The following is a 12,188-nucleotide window of genomic DNA, read 5'->3' as shown; positions in this document are numbered from 1 at the left end:
TCATAGACGCAAGCTTCCCGCCCTTTGCTCGTGTACTTTTTCTGAACTGTCAATCGAGTGAGCAGAAGGTTCTCGTGATCTCGTCTTGGAATGTTCTTGCTCAACCTCTACTACGACCGTCGTCACGGTATCCATCTGGATTCCCGCCTCTGCTGCTCTCGTAATACCCCTTAAGGATTCCTGGCTCCCGCTACCTGGACCTCCGACCCAGCGGCTGCTGCTATTCTTAGAACGTCCGTCTCTCCCGTCCCACCCGATCAACTCTCCGAGCCTTCCCAGTCCCCATACTGCCCTCCTCCGTCCCCTACCTTGCCGGCCATCTTCGCCGTTACTAGTGTGAGCTCCACCCTGCACCCAAATCATATTTCCGTACTGTCTCCAGTGTGGTGTCCTCATAAACGCGAATGTCTCCAACCCCGTGTCTTCGGAGTCGAGGGGCGCGTTAAATATGATAGAATGTCGTGTGGTCGAAAACAATAGGACGTCCAACCATCCATTAGAGGCTATCATAGTGCCTGCCAGGCAGAAATAAGCTATGCTTACTTCCGTTCCAGACATGCTCACCACACGGCCCAATGCTAACGGTGCCGTACATAATATATATATGACCGGATAGACAAGGAAGGCGGGATGGTGGCCCGAAGGGTTTGTCTGGGTTGATGTATTATTCGTATCCGACCGTGTCGAAGCTGATGGACGACTATGCGAAAGGGGCTGAGAAAACGCCCTTTTCTGGTGAAGGGAGAAAAATATAAGCGAATACAGGATACTTGTCATGATGAACGAGAGGAAGATCCATATGTAGTGAAGCCATAGACGAAGCGACTCGAATCTAACGTTTATCCAACACCTTCGACCGATGTTAGTCATCTATGTTGATATCTATAAGGCACATTGACTGGGTGTTGGTGAGTGATATCACCCATTCTCTCACTTACCAAGCTGCTGCGCGAACATAAAACCCACCGGCCCCTTTCCCGTCATTGGTGGCGGCCACACCGACAATAGCCATAACATAAATAAACACCCATAAACCGACGATGGCAAGATACAAGGCCCACTGCGGCGGTTTGTACCCTCTCACGACGGTTAGATAAGTATGAATAGCAATGGCGCATATGAAGCAGCTCGCAGACAAATCTCCCGTCGACACAAACCAACCCTGCGCCCAGCAAGTCGGAACTCCTACGGTAATCTCGTTCTTCCGGATCCACGGAATATTCAACATGAATGCCGTAGCCTGGTGCATGTCGGCGAAGAACAAGTTATATACGAGGACGAGAAACTGGTTTGGCGGCCCTCGTCCCACTGCTTGTCGTCGCCGCCGTTCTTCATCGTGTCCTTGTGGAATAGCCTTCTTGGATGACCCAAAATTCCTTTGGGCTAAACCCAGAGACAGATCGTTTGCTGGGGTTTGGTGATCCTCGTCAATTCCCTTTGGGTTCCCCAAATGCCATGTAACTAACTTATACGTTAGGAATAAGAACAATGTGGACGTCGTGACAAATGACACCATGCCGCAGACGGCTACGGCGATGAGTCCATTCCGATGGCCACTAGGTAGAGGCGACAGAGTATCGCTAGCTGGTGCCAATGGACCATAGTCTTCGTTATAAGCCATGCCCATCTATTTACCACCCTCGTACGTAGGCTAGCACGATGTTGTGCAGCTGGAAAGCAGCCACGCGCTTGGATGATGATGCTTCGCCTAAGTTTTATTTTCCGAGCGAACTAAGCTTTAACACGATGGGAGGCGATCGAAGGATATACTCCTAGCCGATGCCGAGTACGGATCTGTCGCCGAGGTTGCGATGCGTTAGGGCGTTTCGGTTCTCCCCCAAACAGAGGCTAGTAATAATAAGCTACTCTCATATGATATGACATTAGAATAGAATAGGCTGCAAAGCCGTAGTAAATCGGTTCCCATGAAGAACTTTACAGCTTAACAGACAAGCTTTTTTTCCCCCCTCCTCCACTCATTTCACAATTTTCTTCGAGTGTGTAAGCAACAAGACGGTTCATATGTACTAATTCTCGTTAGCGCTTTCATCGATGGAGCACTCATTATGCTATAGCTTACTAGGTTAGGGAATAGGATACATGAAGCCCAGGCCAGCGACATAGCCAATTCCATCCTAGCCGTACTAGGCTAGCAAAAGGAGTTCATGACGAGTGGAACATCTCGGAGGGGCTACCGATTCTTTATTATTCTAATCCTTATTACCACGTGGGAAATACAAGCTTCGGTAACCTTGATTCTGCCGAACAAGGTGTATGCCTAGAGACCGTGTAACAGAACGGAAGTACCTCAATAATCCTTCTTGATCCACGCGAAACTATGTACGTACGCCGTTAGACAGCGGTTGTAGGAGGGATAGCGTATAGGGGATTTGTCAGTTTGATCTCGTTACCTACTATGTACATGTGTACCTTACATGGGTAAATACTATGGCGACGGACTCTGATGGAACTCTACGACAGTCGCGATTATGCACAAAATATATCTATCGTTCCTTTGATCTTGATCCCTCATCCCTGCTTACTTAGATGCACCATCGAGCGAAACATTGCCCACCTAGGTATTAGATAGACAAAATACATCAAAGCCGACCGAAAAATCGCCAACACCACTATATTACATCTCGTAGTCGATATCCGCCCTTCCCGTCCTTCTAGCTCTACTCTATCGTCAACATAGTTTTCGCCGCAAAGTGATTGTTCTGTACAAGGTATGACATGAAGATGGCGTGAGGTAAAAGGTCTAGGCGTAGTTCGCCAAGTACGCTGCTGGTCTTGGCTGCATTTCAGCTCATGTGTTGCCCCTGAGCAATTCGGACTCAGCCAATCTACATATTTACCAAGGTAATAGCTACTATAGTAAGGAACGGACTAGCCACACAACCTAACTGACAACCTAGGTACTAGTTAAAAATTAGAGTTGACAGTGTGGTAGACTTAACGATCACTCAGTAGCATGAAGCGACTTATTTTACTGCTAAGAAGTTTTTATTCCGTATGAAAAAAGAGCGAACAATCTAGCTCGATTCTTTGACAATAATTATTGTAGTATGCCCCGGCTATCTGGTTAGCATGGGGTGCCCATGTTGCCATTCAAAAGATATGTGCGAGAAAGTGGCCGATTGGTACAGATCTAACTTCAGTACTTACTTACCATAAATGGATTTCTCGTTTCGAAAATGAAACTTAGCATGCTTATGTTAAACTTAACACAAGGATGATATTAAGATCAAAGCTGAAGATACAAGCTGCATTGGTGCGGCTCAGTTCCATTGCTTCAAGTATCAATACTATTTCTTTCATGCAAGGTCATTTATATCGTACCATAAATATGAATGCATATTAATATAGAAGAGCAAGATGGTTCATTCTTACTTTCACAAGCGAACTAAGGCGGAAATATTCCGTCCGTGTCCAAATATCCATAGATGTGTTAAGACGAGTTTCTCATCTCATTTAAATATTACATAGGTTTCGATCATACATTTACTATTCCCACATATAACGGGCAAATAGCAAAGCTAAAGTACGAGGTTAACATTCGCTTGTATTGAATAGGTAGTGCCAGGATTTTAGATGAGACTTCTAGAAAAAAAGGACATGTTTAGTATGTATAACTACCTAAACGTAGACCCTCGTAGCTAGTTTAGAGTTCCTTGCGGAACAAGGAGGTTGTTTCCATGCTGTTTGGTTCCACCTCGTGATAGGTAGCACATAGTAGGTATATGTTGACCGAGTAAGATCATACTTTTGCTTGCAATTAAAGCTGCTGAGTTAACATCAGGTATGACTACATGTATATGCTTTAGGTATTCCCTCGATTAAGCCCGGTTATTTAACACTAGGACGAACTAAGTTGAAGAGTACCTAACCTAAGTAATGCTATCAGAAAGTAAAGCCATGGGATTATGTAAGAAGGTTAAAGAGGATCTGTCATGTCAAACGATACGACACACTAGCTTTGTCTCCTTCGAAAAAGATGGTGTAGATACATTACGCACCATCAATGCGCCTCTCAAGTGATTAAGTGGTCTAGTAAAAGACTTAGAGTATTAAAAGTATTGACACCAATATTGTGGGATTTTGATGAATTGTAGGAATGAGTATATTAAGTAGATACTTAACTACAGGAATATTGAATAACCACGATAAACTTATCATATTGTCACTGCGAAAACAAGTGTTAAACATAGTATATAACACTTTGGCATGGAATATATACCTGTAAAGTAAGTAAGATATAATCAAAACCTCCACATTAACCTGCACAAGTAGTAAATGAGTTCATGAAAATCATATGACTGCTATACTTCATTTTAAACAGTCTTGAAAATAATGTTTAGGAGATAAGGTGCGATTAGATGAAAATGATAGCGATAGTACTTGCACACTTTTGGGTACATGTAAGGCTGACCATGTCTAATGCGGTAACTTACACAAAGGCTGGCAGTACAATTGGCTGGACTTAACCGCACAATACACTCTCCGTCATCCCGCGTCCCATCTGAAGCTAGCGTTGCCGCTGGGTAAGGTCAGGTACCATTGTTACCGATAAGCGATAAGCGGGGGAAAGGGATAAGACCGTCAAATATCTGTGCTGTACTTTCAACAACTTTGTTTAATGTCATCAGTCTTAAAGGCTGGTAAATAAAGTAACAATGGTTTAAATAAAATAAAACGTAAGATACAAGAACCATTTTCAAATAGTAAAAATACGTCTGGCTTATCTCCTGAAATATATTAAGAGTGGATGTTCAAGTTGAATTTTCAAATTCAAATACTTGTATGTACATAAATCAGCTTACCTCTAAGTTATGTAACTAACGTAGAAGGTTAGAAACCTTATATGCAACTAGCAAAGTCATAGCGCGCCATTGGTCCAATGATTGGTCTAGTGACCTTTTCTCGCGGGCGGACCATCAACGACAAGTCTTTGTGCTGTTCCTACATAACCTACAAAGGGTTCCAATATAATCAACTTCCATTGATATTTACAACTACATGCCTACAATTAATAACATCTTCCTAACTAATCCTGGTCGGCTATACTTTCATTTCTAAATCTGTTAGTTGTCCATCCAGCCCCTAAGTCTCAGGATAAAGTCAAAGCTATTTGCTTCTTCGAAGCTACGTCCATGCGCGCATCATCGCAATAGACGTCGCTCCCATCATTTTCATACCCCTTCCGCAGCCACCAACTTACCAACTATAGTAATAACTAGGTAGTTACTCCTATTAAGCCGCCTACGCCTACTCCTATACCTAGACGTATTAACCAGGTATAACATTAATAGTGCCCTTACTAGCTACAACAGCCATCGTGTCTTCAGTCGCTAGCTGCGATTTATAAAGTGTAAAGTAAGGTGTATGTAAACATGCATTGCTACCTACCTATGTGGTTGATCCCTATAACTCAAATGGCTGCTGATACTTCTTTCTTAGAACTTGGACATCCAATTTACCAGCCGCCACTCGTTTAAACCCAGCCCCAGTACCAGTTACCATATAGCGCCGCCTATCTACTACTACCTAACCTTGCCTACCTTTCCTCCTCGCTATGTTCTGACCTCGGAGGCGACCCTACACATATTATCGCGCTTGCATCGACCCTCTCTCTTGTCAAGGTATATATTTGACTAAACACGACACATTCCTCGCCAGTTGCGTGTCATAGAATCCCCGGTTATATCGTATTTGGAAGATAATCGGAACTAGCGTGTAGCATCATGGCAGCGCCCTGTAAGTTTCGCATCCATACTGCTCCCTCCAGTTCGTATCTATCTTATGCTATTTCTATTAGATACCACTGGTTAAGTAAGCTAGCATTGAACTAATAGAGATAGTGACTGCGGAAGAGGAGACCCGTTATACGGAAGTCATCGATGGTATCCTAGCTACCGCGGACCTTGAAACTGTCACGCGTAAGAAAATTCGCATGGGCCTCGAAGCTGCACTGGGCGGGAAGGATCTGAGCGATCAGAAAGTACGTAGCAAGTTCTTGAGTCTTATTACTGCAGCTTGATTCTTTACTCCTATCTACAGGTATCACCGCCAAGCTTTTACCTTTTACTAACTTCATATCCTCATAGAATGCTATTAAGGCGCTGATAGAGGAGCGTTTTGACGCTATCTCGTCGGGTGCTCCGCCACCATCCTCCGCAATTCCTCAACCCGAGTTGACTTCTCCCCGCCCTTCGCCTCTGGAACAAGCCAATGGCTACGAAGAAAATAGCCAAGATGCGGATGACACAAACGGGGATGAGATAAAGGTGTCAGTGCAACCGCCGAGAAAGAAACAGCGGAAAGAGAAGAGTGAAGATACGGAGGACGCGGATGCCAAATTGGCAGCGATGCTCCAGGCACAGGAGAACCAGCGCACTCGAGCAACACGTGGAGGTGGGAAGCCTAAGGCCCCGGCGAAGAAGAAGAAAGCCACGCCTCGGAAGAAAAGCGAAAAGAAAGTCGGACCCGATGATGATAGCGATGTGGCAGGAAGTGAGGAATCAAGTAGCCGGCCACGAAAAGCTGGAGGGGGTTTCCAGAAGCCCTTCAATCTTAGTTACCCTCTTGCCGAGCTCTGTGGAGAATCGCAGGTGAGTGTTCCTTGAATCAAGCTTTTAACTAGGGCTGGGTCCCTATACCAGGTATCCATCTTCTAACCCTTAAGCACAGCTATCCCGACCGCAAGTCGTCAAGAAATTATGGGAACATATAAAGGGCAACCAACTGCAAGACCCAAATGACAAGCGGCAGATACGATGCGACGAGAGGATGCAAGCTGTTTTTAAGCAAGCTAGGGTAGACATGTTCCAGATGAACAAGCTGGTTGGTAACCACCTTTACCCGGTAGATGAGGAGTAATTAGCGAGTGAGCAAGTTGTGCTGCGGATACTCTCTTGAGTTAATCCTAGAAGATATAGCTGGTTGGACTTATGTGATTAGCTAATTAGCTAATGGTGGATGGCTACATGTTCATGATATGGACGTGGCATGCTTTATGATCGTTTTCTTTACTCCCGCTGAATCATTGAATGCGGCCGTAGGTGGAATCGGTCGGTTTACCATCGGCGTTGGGGGGGATTATATTGATGCATCGGCGAAGCGGCGTAGTCACTGGGCTATCTACCTCTCTGAATGGGCTTCGATAGTTAGGTTTTAAGGCTTCATCTCAGATTAGTGGCTGACCTTTGCGTTTTATTTATGTGTCTGTGACCTGAGCTTAGGATAGTCATAATTCCACCAGCTTATTATATATCTACCTATACATAGGTAGGTATATAATATACCTAATCCAATGTTTACCTCCTGTATATATTATACATTGTGTATTTTCAAGTACCTACATACGTACCTACCTAGGTAGGTTAGATCTCTTGATAGAAATGTTCAAGAAGTTCAATTGGTACCTAATATCGTATATGAGGTAGGGTACCTTTATATGATAACCCCACTATCTGCAGGACCTGACTGTCATCCCGCTATTTGTGGCTGAGGTTTCGCCCCCCGCGGTCCTGTGGCTGTGACAAACACAAACGGGAGCCCGGTACCCAAGTACAGGTACCTACAAACGCCCAGCATTGTCATCTCATCGTCTAAGGTCGCCCGCTAAAATTCATTAATCAAATTGGGTGGGATCAGATAGATCCGATCAGATACAGGTATATCCTTGAGTGCTCATATCTCCTAAGGATATGGACATCAGTCCAATATTTTAGATACGTTCGAATACACGAATTCAATTTACGACCTGACCACTTGCGACATATCCGTCGTGCCTCTTCGCTCTATAAACTATCTGCGATCCATCATGCCCGCTACTGCTGAGGGCTCGACAGACGCGTCGAACGAAGCTTCCAACTCGATACAGGCTGGGCAAGGCCGCGGCAGAAGCGAGAGGAATTCGAGAGGCAGAGGTAGAGGGCGTGGACGAGGTGATGGAAACTCTAGAGGTGGAGGGCAAGGCAGATCGCAACGTGGAAGAGGAAGGGGGGCTAATATATCGGGGGCACATACCTCTTCTTCGACGACGCCGCTTCCACATGGAGACTCGGACAAACCAGCAGCATCTCTACCTCAAACTCGCATTCCACATGTGACTAGCGAACCGAGCGCCGACCAAGAAGATGTGGAGGCCGAAGTGTGCTTCATCTGCGCGAGCCCCGTCATCCACCAGTCTGTTGCTCCATGCAACCATAGAACCTGTCATATTTGTTCCCTACGGATGAGGGCGCTATACAAGAATAAAGAATGCGCACATTGTCGGGTATGGTCGATTTTATCATCATAATAGCAGTTTCATTGCGTAGAGTATTGAAGGCTAACATATCTCGTCGCATTGGTAGACACCTGCTCCGTTTGTTCTTTTCACGGACGATGCGACTAAACGATACCAAGACTACTCTGACACCGACGTTACTAGTACGGACGATAATATCGGTATTCGATACACGAACGAAGATATAGTCGGAGACACCGTCTTGCTTTTGCGTTATAATTGTCCGGATGACTCTTGCGACTTTGCCGGCCTCGGTTGGCCAGACCTGCATCGACACGTCCGTACCACTCACCACAAGAAGATGTGCGACTTGTGTACAAGAAACAAGAAAGTATTTACCCATGAACACGAGCTGTTTACCGACAAGGAGTTGGAGAAGCACATGCGACATGGTGACGACCGCCCCGGCGCTGTGGACCAGACAGGATTTAAGGGTCACCCACTATGTGCATTCTGTGGCCAAAGGTTCTACGACGATGACAAGCTTTACGAGCACTGCCGGAGCAAACATGAGCGCTGCTTCCTTTGCGACAGCCAGGATCCTAGGCAGCCTCATTACTATCGAGATTATAATGCGCTGGAAGAGCACTTCAAGAAGGATCATTTCTTATGCCTTGATCACGAGTGTCTTGAGAAGAAGTTTGTTGTCTTCCACTCCGAGATAGATCTGAAGGCGCATCAGCTTAGTGAACACGGTAACTCCTTATCTAAAGATGTGAGAAGGGATGCCCGTCTTGTCGACCTTTCGAGCTTTGATTACCGACAGCCTTACCAGCAAAGACGGGGCGGCAGTGGTTCCGGGCGGGATAGAGATGGGGATAGAGACAGAGAGAGGCGCGGAAGAGGTCGCGATCCGAACGCAGATCCTCTTCCGGTCAGCTCGGCACAGCCTCTTCGACGAGATGAGCTTGCTTTCCAGAGGCAGATGGCTATACATTCGTCACAGTCCGTCTCTAACCGGACATTTGGTGGGCAACTATCAACAGCACCCTCTTCAAACAGTGCTATCCCCGCTGCCCAAACAAGTCAGCGTCCAGCAGGTGCCTCTGGTCCTTCTGCCCCAACCACCACCACAGCACCATCTATTGAGATGGAAGGACTAAACTTGACGGACCCGAACCTGCCACCGGAAGATCGCGTTCGGCTTCTGCGGCATTCCGCAGTCATCGAACGGGCATCGAACCTATTACAGAATGACCGGGATAAGATTGCCACATTTCGCAGTCAAATATCTTCTTACAGGCAGGGCAAGCTGTCAGCTGCAGCGCTCGTAGATGCACTATTTTCTTTATTTTCAGATACTTCGTCCACTACTTTGGGTACGCTTGTTCGTGAGGTCGCGGATCTTTTTGAAGACTCGAGCAAGGGAGATGGCTTGCGGAAAGCCTGGAGCGATTGGAGGGCAATAAATGAAGACTACCCAACTCTGCCAGGCCTGAGCGGTATGCATGGCGCAACATCTTCTAACACTGGCTGGGCGGCGGCGGCAGCCAGTTCTCCTCTTACAGCCGCCGTGGCGCCATCCCAAAGGCACACAACTCGAGTTCTCAAGCTCAAAAGCTCTACCCAACAATCGCGGCGGTCGAGCGTAGAGCAGTCCTCTACTTTATTCTCTAGCTCAAGCTCTTCGCGACGCCCGCCACCGATGCCCCCCGCAGCTTCTTTCCCCGCCTTACCATCCAGCAGCGCCAGCACGGGAAATGCATCGCGACCGGCAGCCACAGCCCTTTGGAGCTCTAGCACAGCATCCCAAGCTCCAACTAGAGCGTCGAAGAATGCTAGTCGAGAAGAAGCATTTCCAGCCCTTCCCACGGCGCCTAAGCCTACAACGACAATATTCGGTTACGGGACTGGAAGTGTACGTAGAGATGCTGGTGGCTCAAGGAATACTGGTTTCTCATGGGGGGCATCAGGTGGGGATACATCTACACAACCCGACGGCAATACTGGTGAAGACGGAGTGGATGGTTTTGGGAAAGGTAAAAAGGGAAATAAAGGCCGAAAGAAAGTATTGGTACAATGGGGCTAACTGTACTTTTGAACATGAAGCTTTAACAATTAACGGATCAATTCCTATCACATAAGCTTTATTATAAACATATGCTTTTTACGTTTTACGTCTTTTGTTGGACAATTTTGTGATGCGCGTAGTGACCATGACACTCCCACAACTTTTCAATATTCCACTGTTAAATTGATTAAATGCAACTTAAGTTTTTAATTACTTAGGTATAGCGACAGATTGAGATAGCGGAGCAGTAGATGGGCACAGTGACGGGGATTGTTCTACCCGTTCACATTTAACAGGCCTCAGATTCAGAATCACACATTATAGGTCTGTCATAACCAGGCTCACCGAACGGGTAATCAATCTGATTAACGTGAACCAGCTTCCCCTCTTCAATAGACCAAAACAGATCTACATCATCGTTATGCTGCCCCTCCTGTGCTGGTTCATCACGAGTACGCTTGTGTCCCGAATCAGCAGGCAACCCTTGGCGTAAATTAGGAAGGGCAGCCATAGACGATATCCTCTCAACAAGAAGCTTAACGGGAGGGTGTTCAATTTCTTCCTCTTCAGATTCCTCCTCGGATTCCGCCTCCAGGCGGAATCTAACAGCCAGAGGACGTCTGCTCGTGGGAAGGAAGGATAAGGTAGTACTGTTAAAGATCGACCAAGCGAAACGAGCAAATAGGTACTCTCTAGGGATATCACTTAACTGTTGGAATGGCCGATTGTGAAATAGGTATTCTTGCTCGCGCAGATATACCTCATTCCCTTGAAGCATCTGACCTACCAACTTATATTCATCGCCAACAATCTTGGGTATCGCGGTAAAGTGTTTCTGATCAAACTGCCAATTGATATCCCCGCGCAACGCGAAAAGATTACCAACGTCATTAATCATCAACCTACTCGAAGGACTTATATTGTATTGATCCATCTTGTTCTTCGTAAACCAGTCGGCTTCCGCAAGAGGTATGATGTGGGCTTCCTCGAGAGCAGTAACAGACTGGGTCATCCGGCAAGAACCGTCGCGGGTAATAATGGCTTCGCGAAGTATCGATGGGAGTCGTTGTCGTGTCTCTAGAGGAGATTGGTTGACAACTAAGTCGCGCCATATCTGAGGGACATCATCGTGGGGAAATACCCAATCACTAAAAGAAAGCGTGACAGGATATTTATCTAATATCTAATTAATAAAGACTTGTAAATGTTAACAGTAAAGGCCTACGCGTTTCGCATTTAGGTACGTGAAAGTAGTATTTATTATCGCGAAGAATACCGTCATCCGGACGGACAACGCGTGCCGAGTTACGACCTCTTTCCCTAGTTAAATAGGGAGCAGGATCATCGGACCATACGTTGCCTGCTATAATACAGGCAGTATAATAAACCAAGTCGTAATCAACACCTTCGTTACGAAACGTAAGGAAGCGTAGCAGGGGCGGGTACGCGATATTATACCCAGGGTGTTGGATCGTAACTCTGCCTTCTACTATCCCCTGAATCGTTGCAGGTACAGGAGGAGGCAACGGAGATTTAACTTGAGACATAGCTTTGCAGACGAAATAATTAAGTTAAAGATGAGGATAGAATGAAAGAACGACAGGCAATAAAGCTTCTATGATGACTTAATAGGTAAGACCCCACAACGGATTATTAGTAATTCCGTCTGCAAAGATAAACATCTCAATTACTTAAGCAACAATTATCTCAAACAATATCTAATTACAACTCAAGCACGTACAAAGGCTCTTCCAACCGTTGCTGCCGTCTTCTTTCATCGTCATCAAGCCTCATTTGCATCGAATGTAGTGGAACTTCGTGGTATATACGGTTACGGCTAAACGGGCAGTCGAACATCAAGCCAAACAAATTAGAGACCCGCAA

General features: G+C 46.0%; 4 protein-coding genes across 4 annotated transcripts in view; 2 read left to right on the top strand and 2 right to left on the bottom strand.

The window, feature by feature from the left end:
- GL218_06806 (uncharacterized protein) lies at positions 1–1,621 on the bottom strand (the record flags this gene model as incomplete). The annotated part of the gene is made up of 2 exons (XM_033583535.1): positions 1–850; positions 939–1,621. The coding sequence occupies 2 exons, from the start codon at positions 1,619–1,621 to the stop codon at positions 1–3; spliced, it is 1,533 nt and encodes a 510-aa protein (XP_033432964.1).
- Positions 1,622–5,744: 4,123 nt separating this feature from the next.
- On the top strand, positions 5,745–6,879 carry GL218_06805 (Upstream activation factor subunit spp27; the record flags this gene model as incomplete). Its single annotated transcript, XM_033583534.1, has 4 exons — positions 5,745–5,757; positions 5,862–6,001; positions 6,108–6,611; positions 6,691–6,879. 4 exons carry the CDS (start codon positions 5,745–5,747, stop codon positions 6,877–6,879), a joined length of 846 nt encoding a protein of 281 aa, XP_033432967.1.
- Positions 6,880–7,825: 946 nt separating this feature from the next.
- On the top strand, positions 7,826–10,322 carry GL218_06804 (E3 ubiquitin-protein ligase hel2; the record flags this gene model as incomplete). The annotated part of the gene is made up of 2 exons (XM_033583533.1): positions 7,826–8,281; positions 8,361–10,322. 2 exons carry the CDS (start codon positions 7,826–7,828, stop codon positions 10,320–10,322), a joined length of 2,418 nt encoding a protein of 805 aa, XP_033432966.1.
- A 1,704-nt stretch (positions 10,323–12,026) lies between these two features.
- Positions 12,027–12,188, bottom strand: part of GL218_06803 (ATP-dependent DNA helicase PIF1) — a gene marked incomplete at both ends in the record, with an annotated part of 1,191 nt that continues 1,029 nt past the window's right edge. Inside the window, one exon of the mRNA XM_033583532.1 lies at positions 12,027–12,188. This exon is cut by the window's right edge and continues 1,029 nt beyond it. Coding sequence (XP_033432963.1) covers positions 12,027–12,188 — 162 coding nt within the window.

The sequence above is a fragment of the Daldinia childiae genome, assembly GCF_008694065.1.
Source record: "Daldinia childiae strain JS-1345 chromosome Unknown Scaffold8, whole genome shotgun sequence".
Classification (NCBI taxonomy): domain Eukaryota; kingdom Fungi; phylum Ascomycota; class Sordariomycetes; order Xylariales; family Hypoxylaceae; genus Daldinia; species Daldinia childiae.
This window is presented reverse-complemented; position numbering and strand designations above follow the sequence as displayed.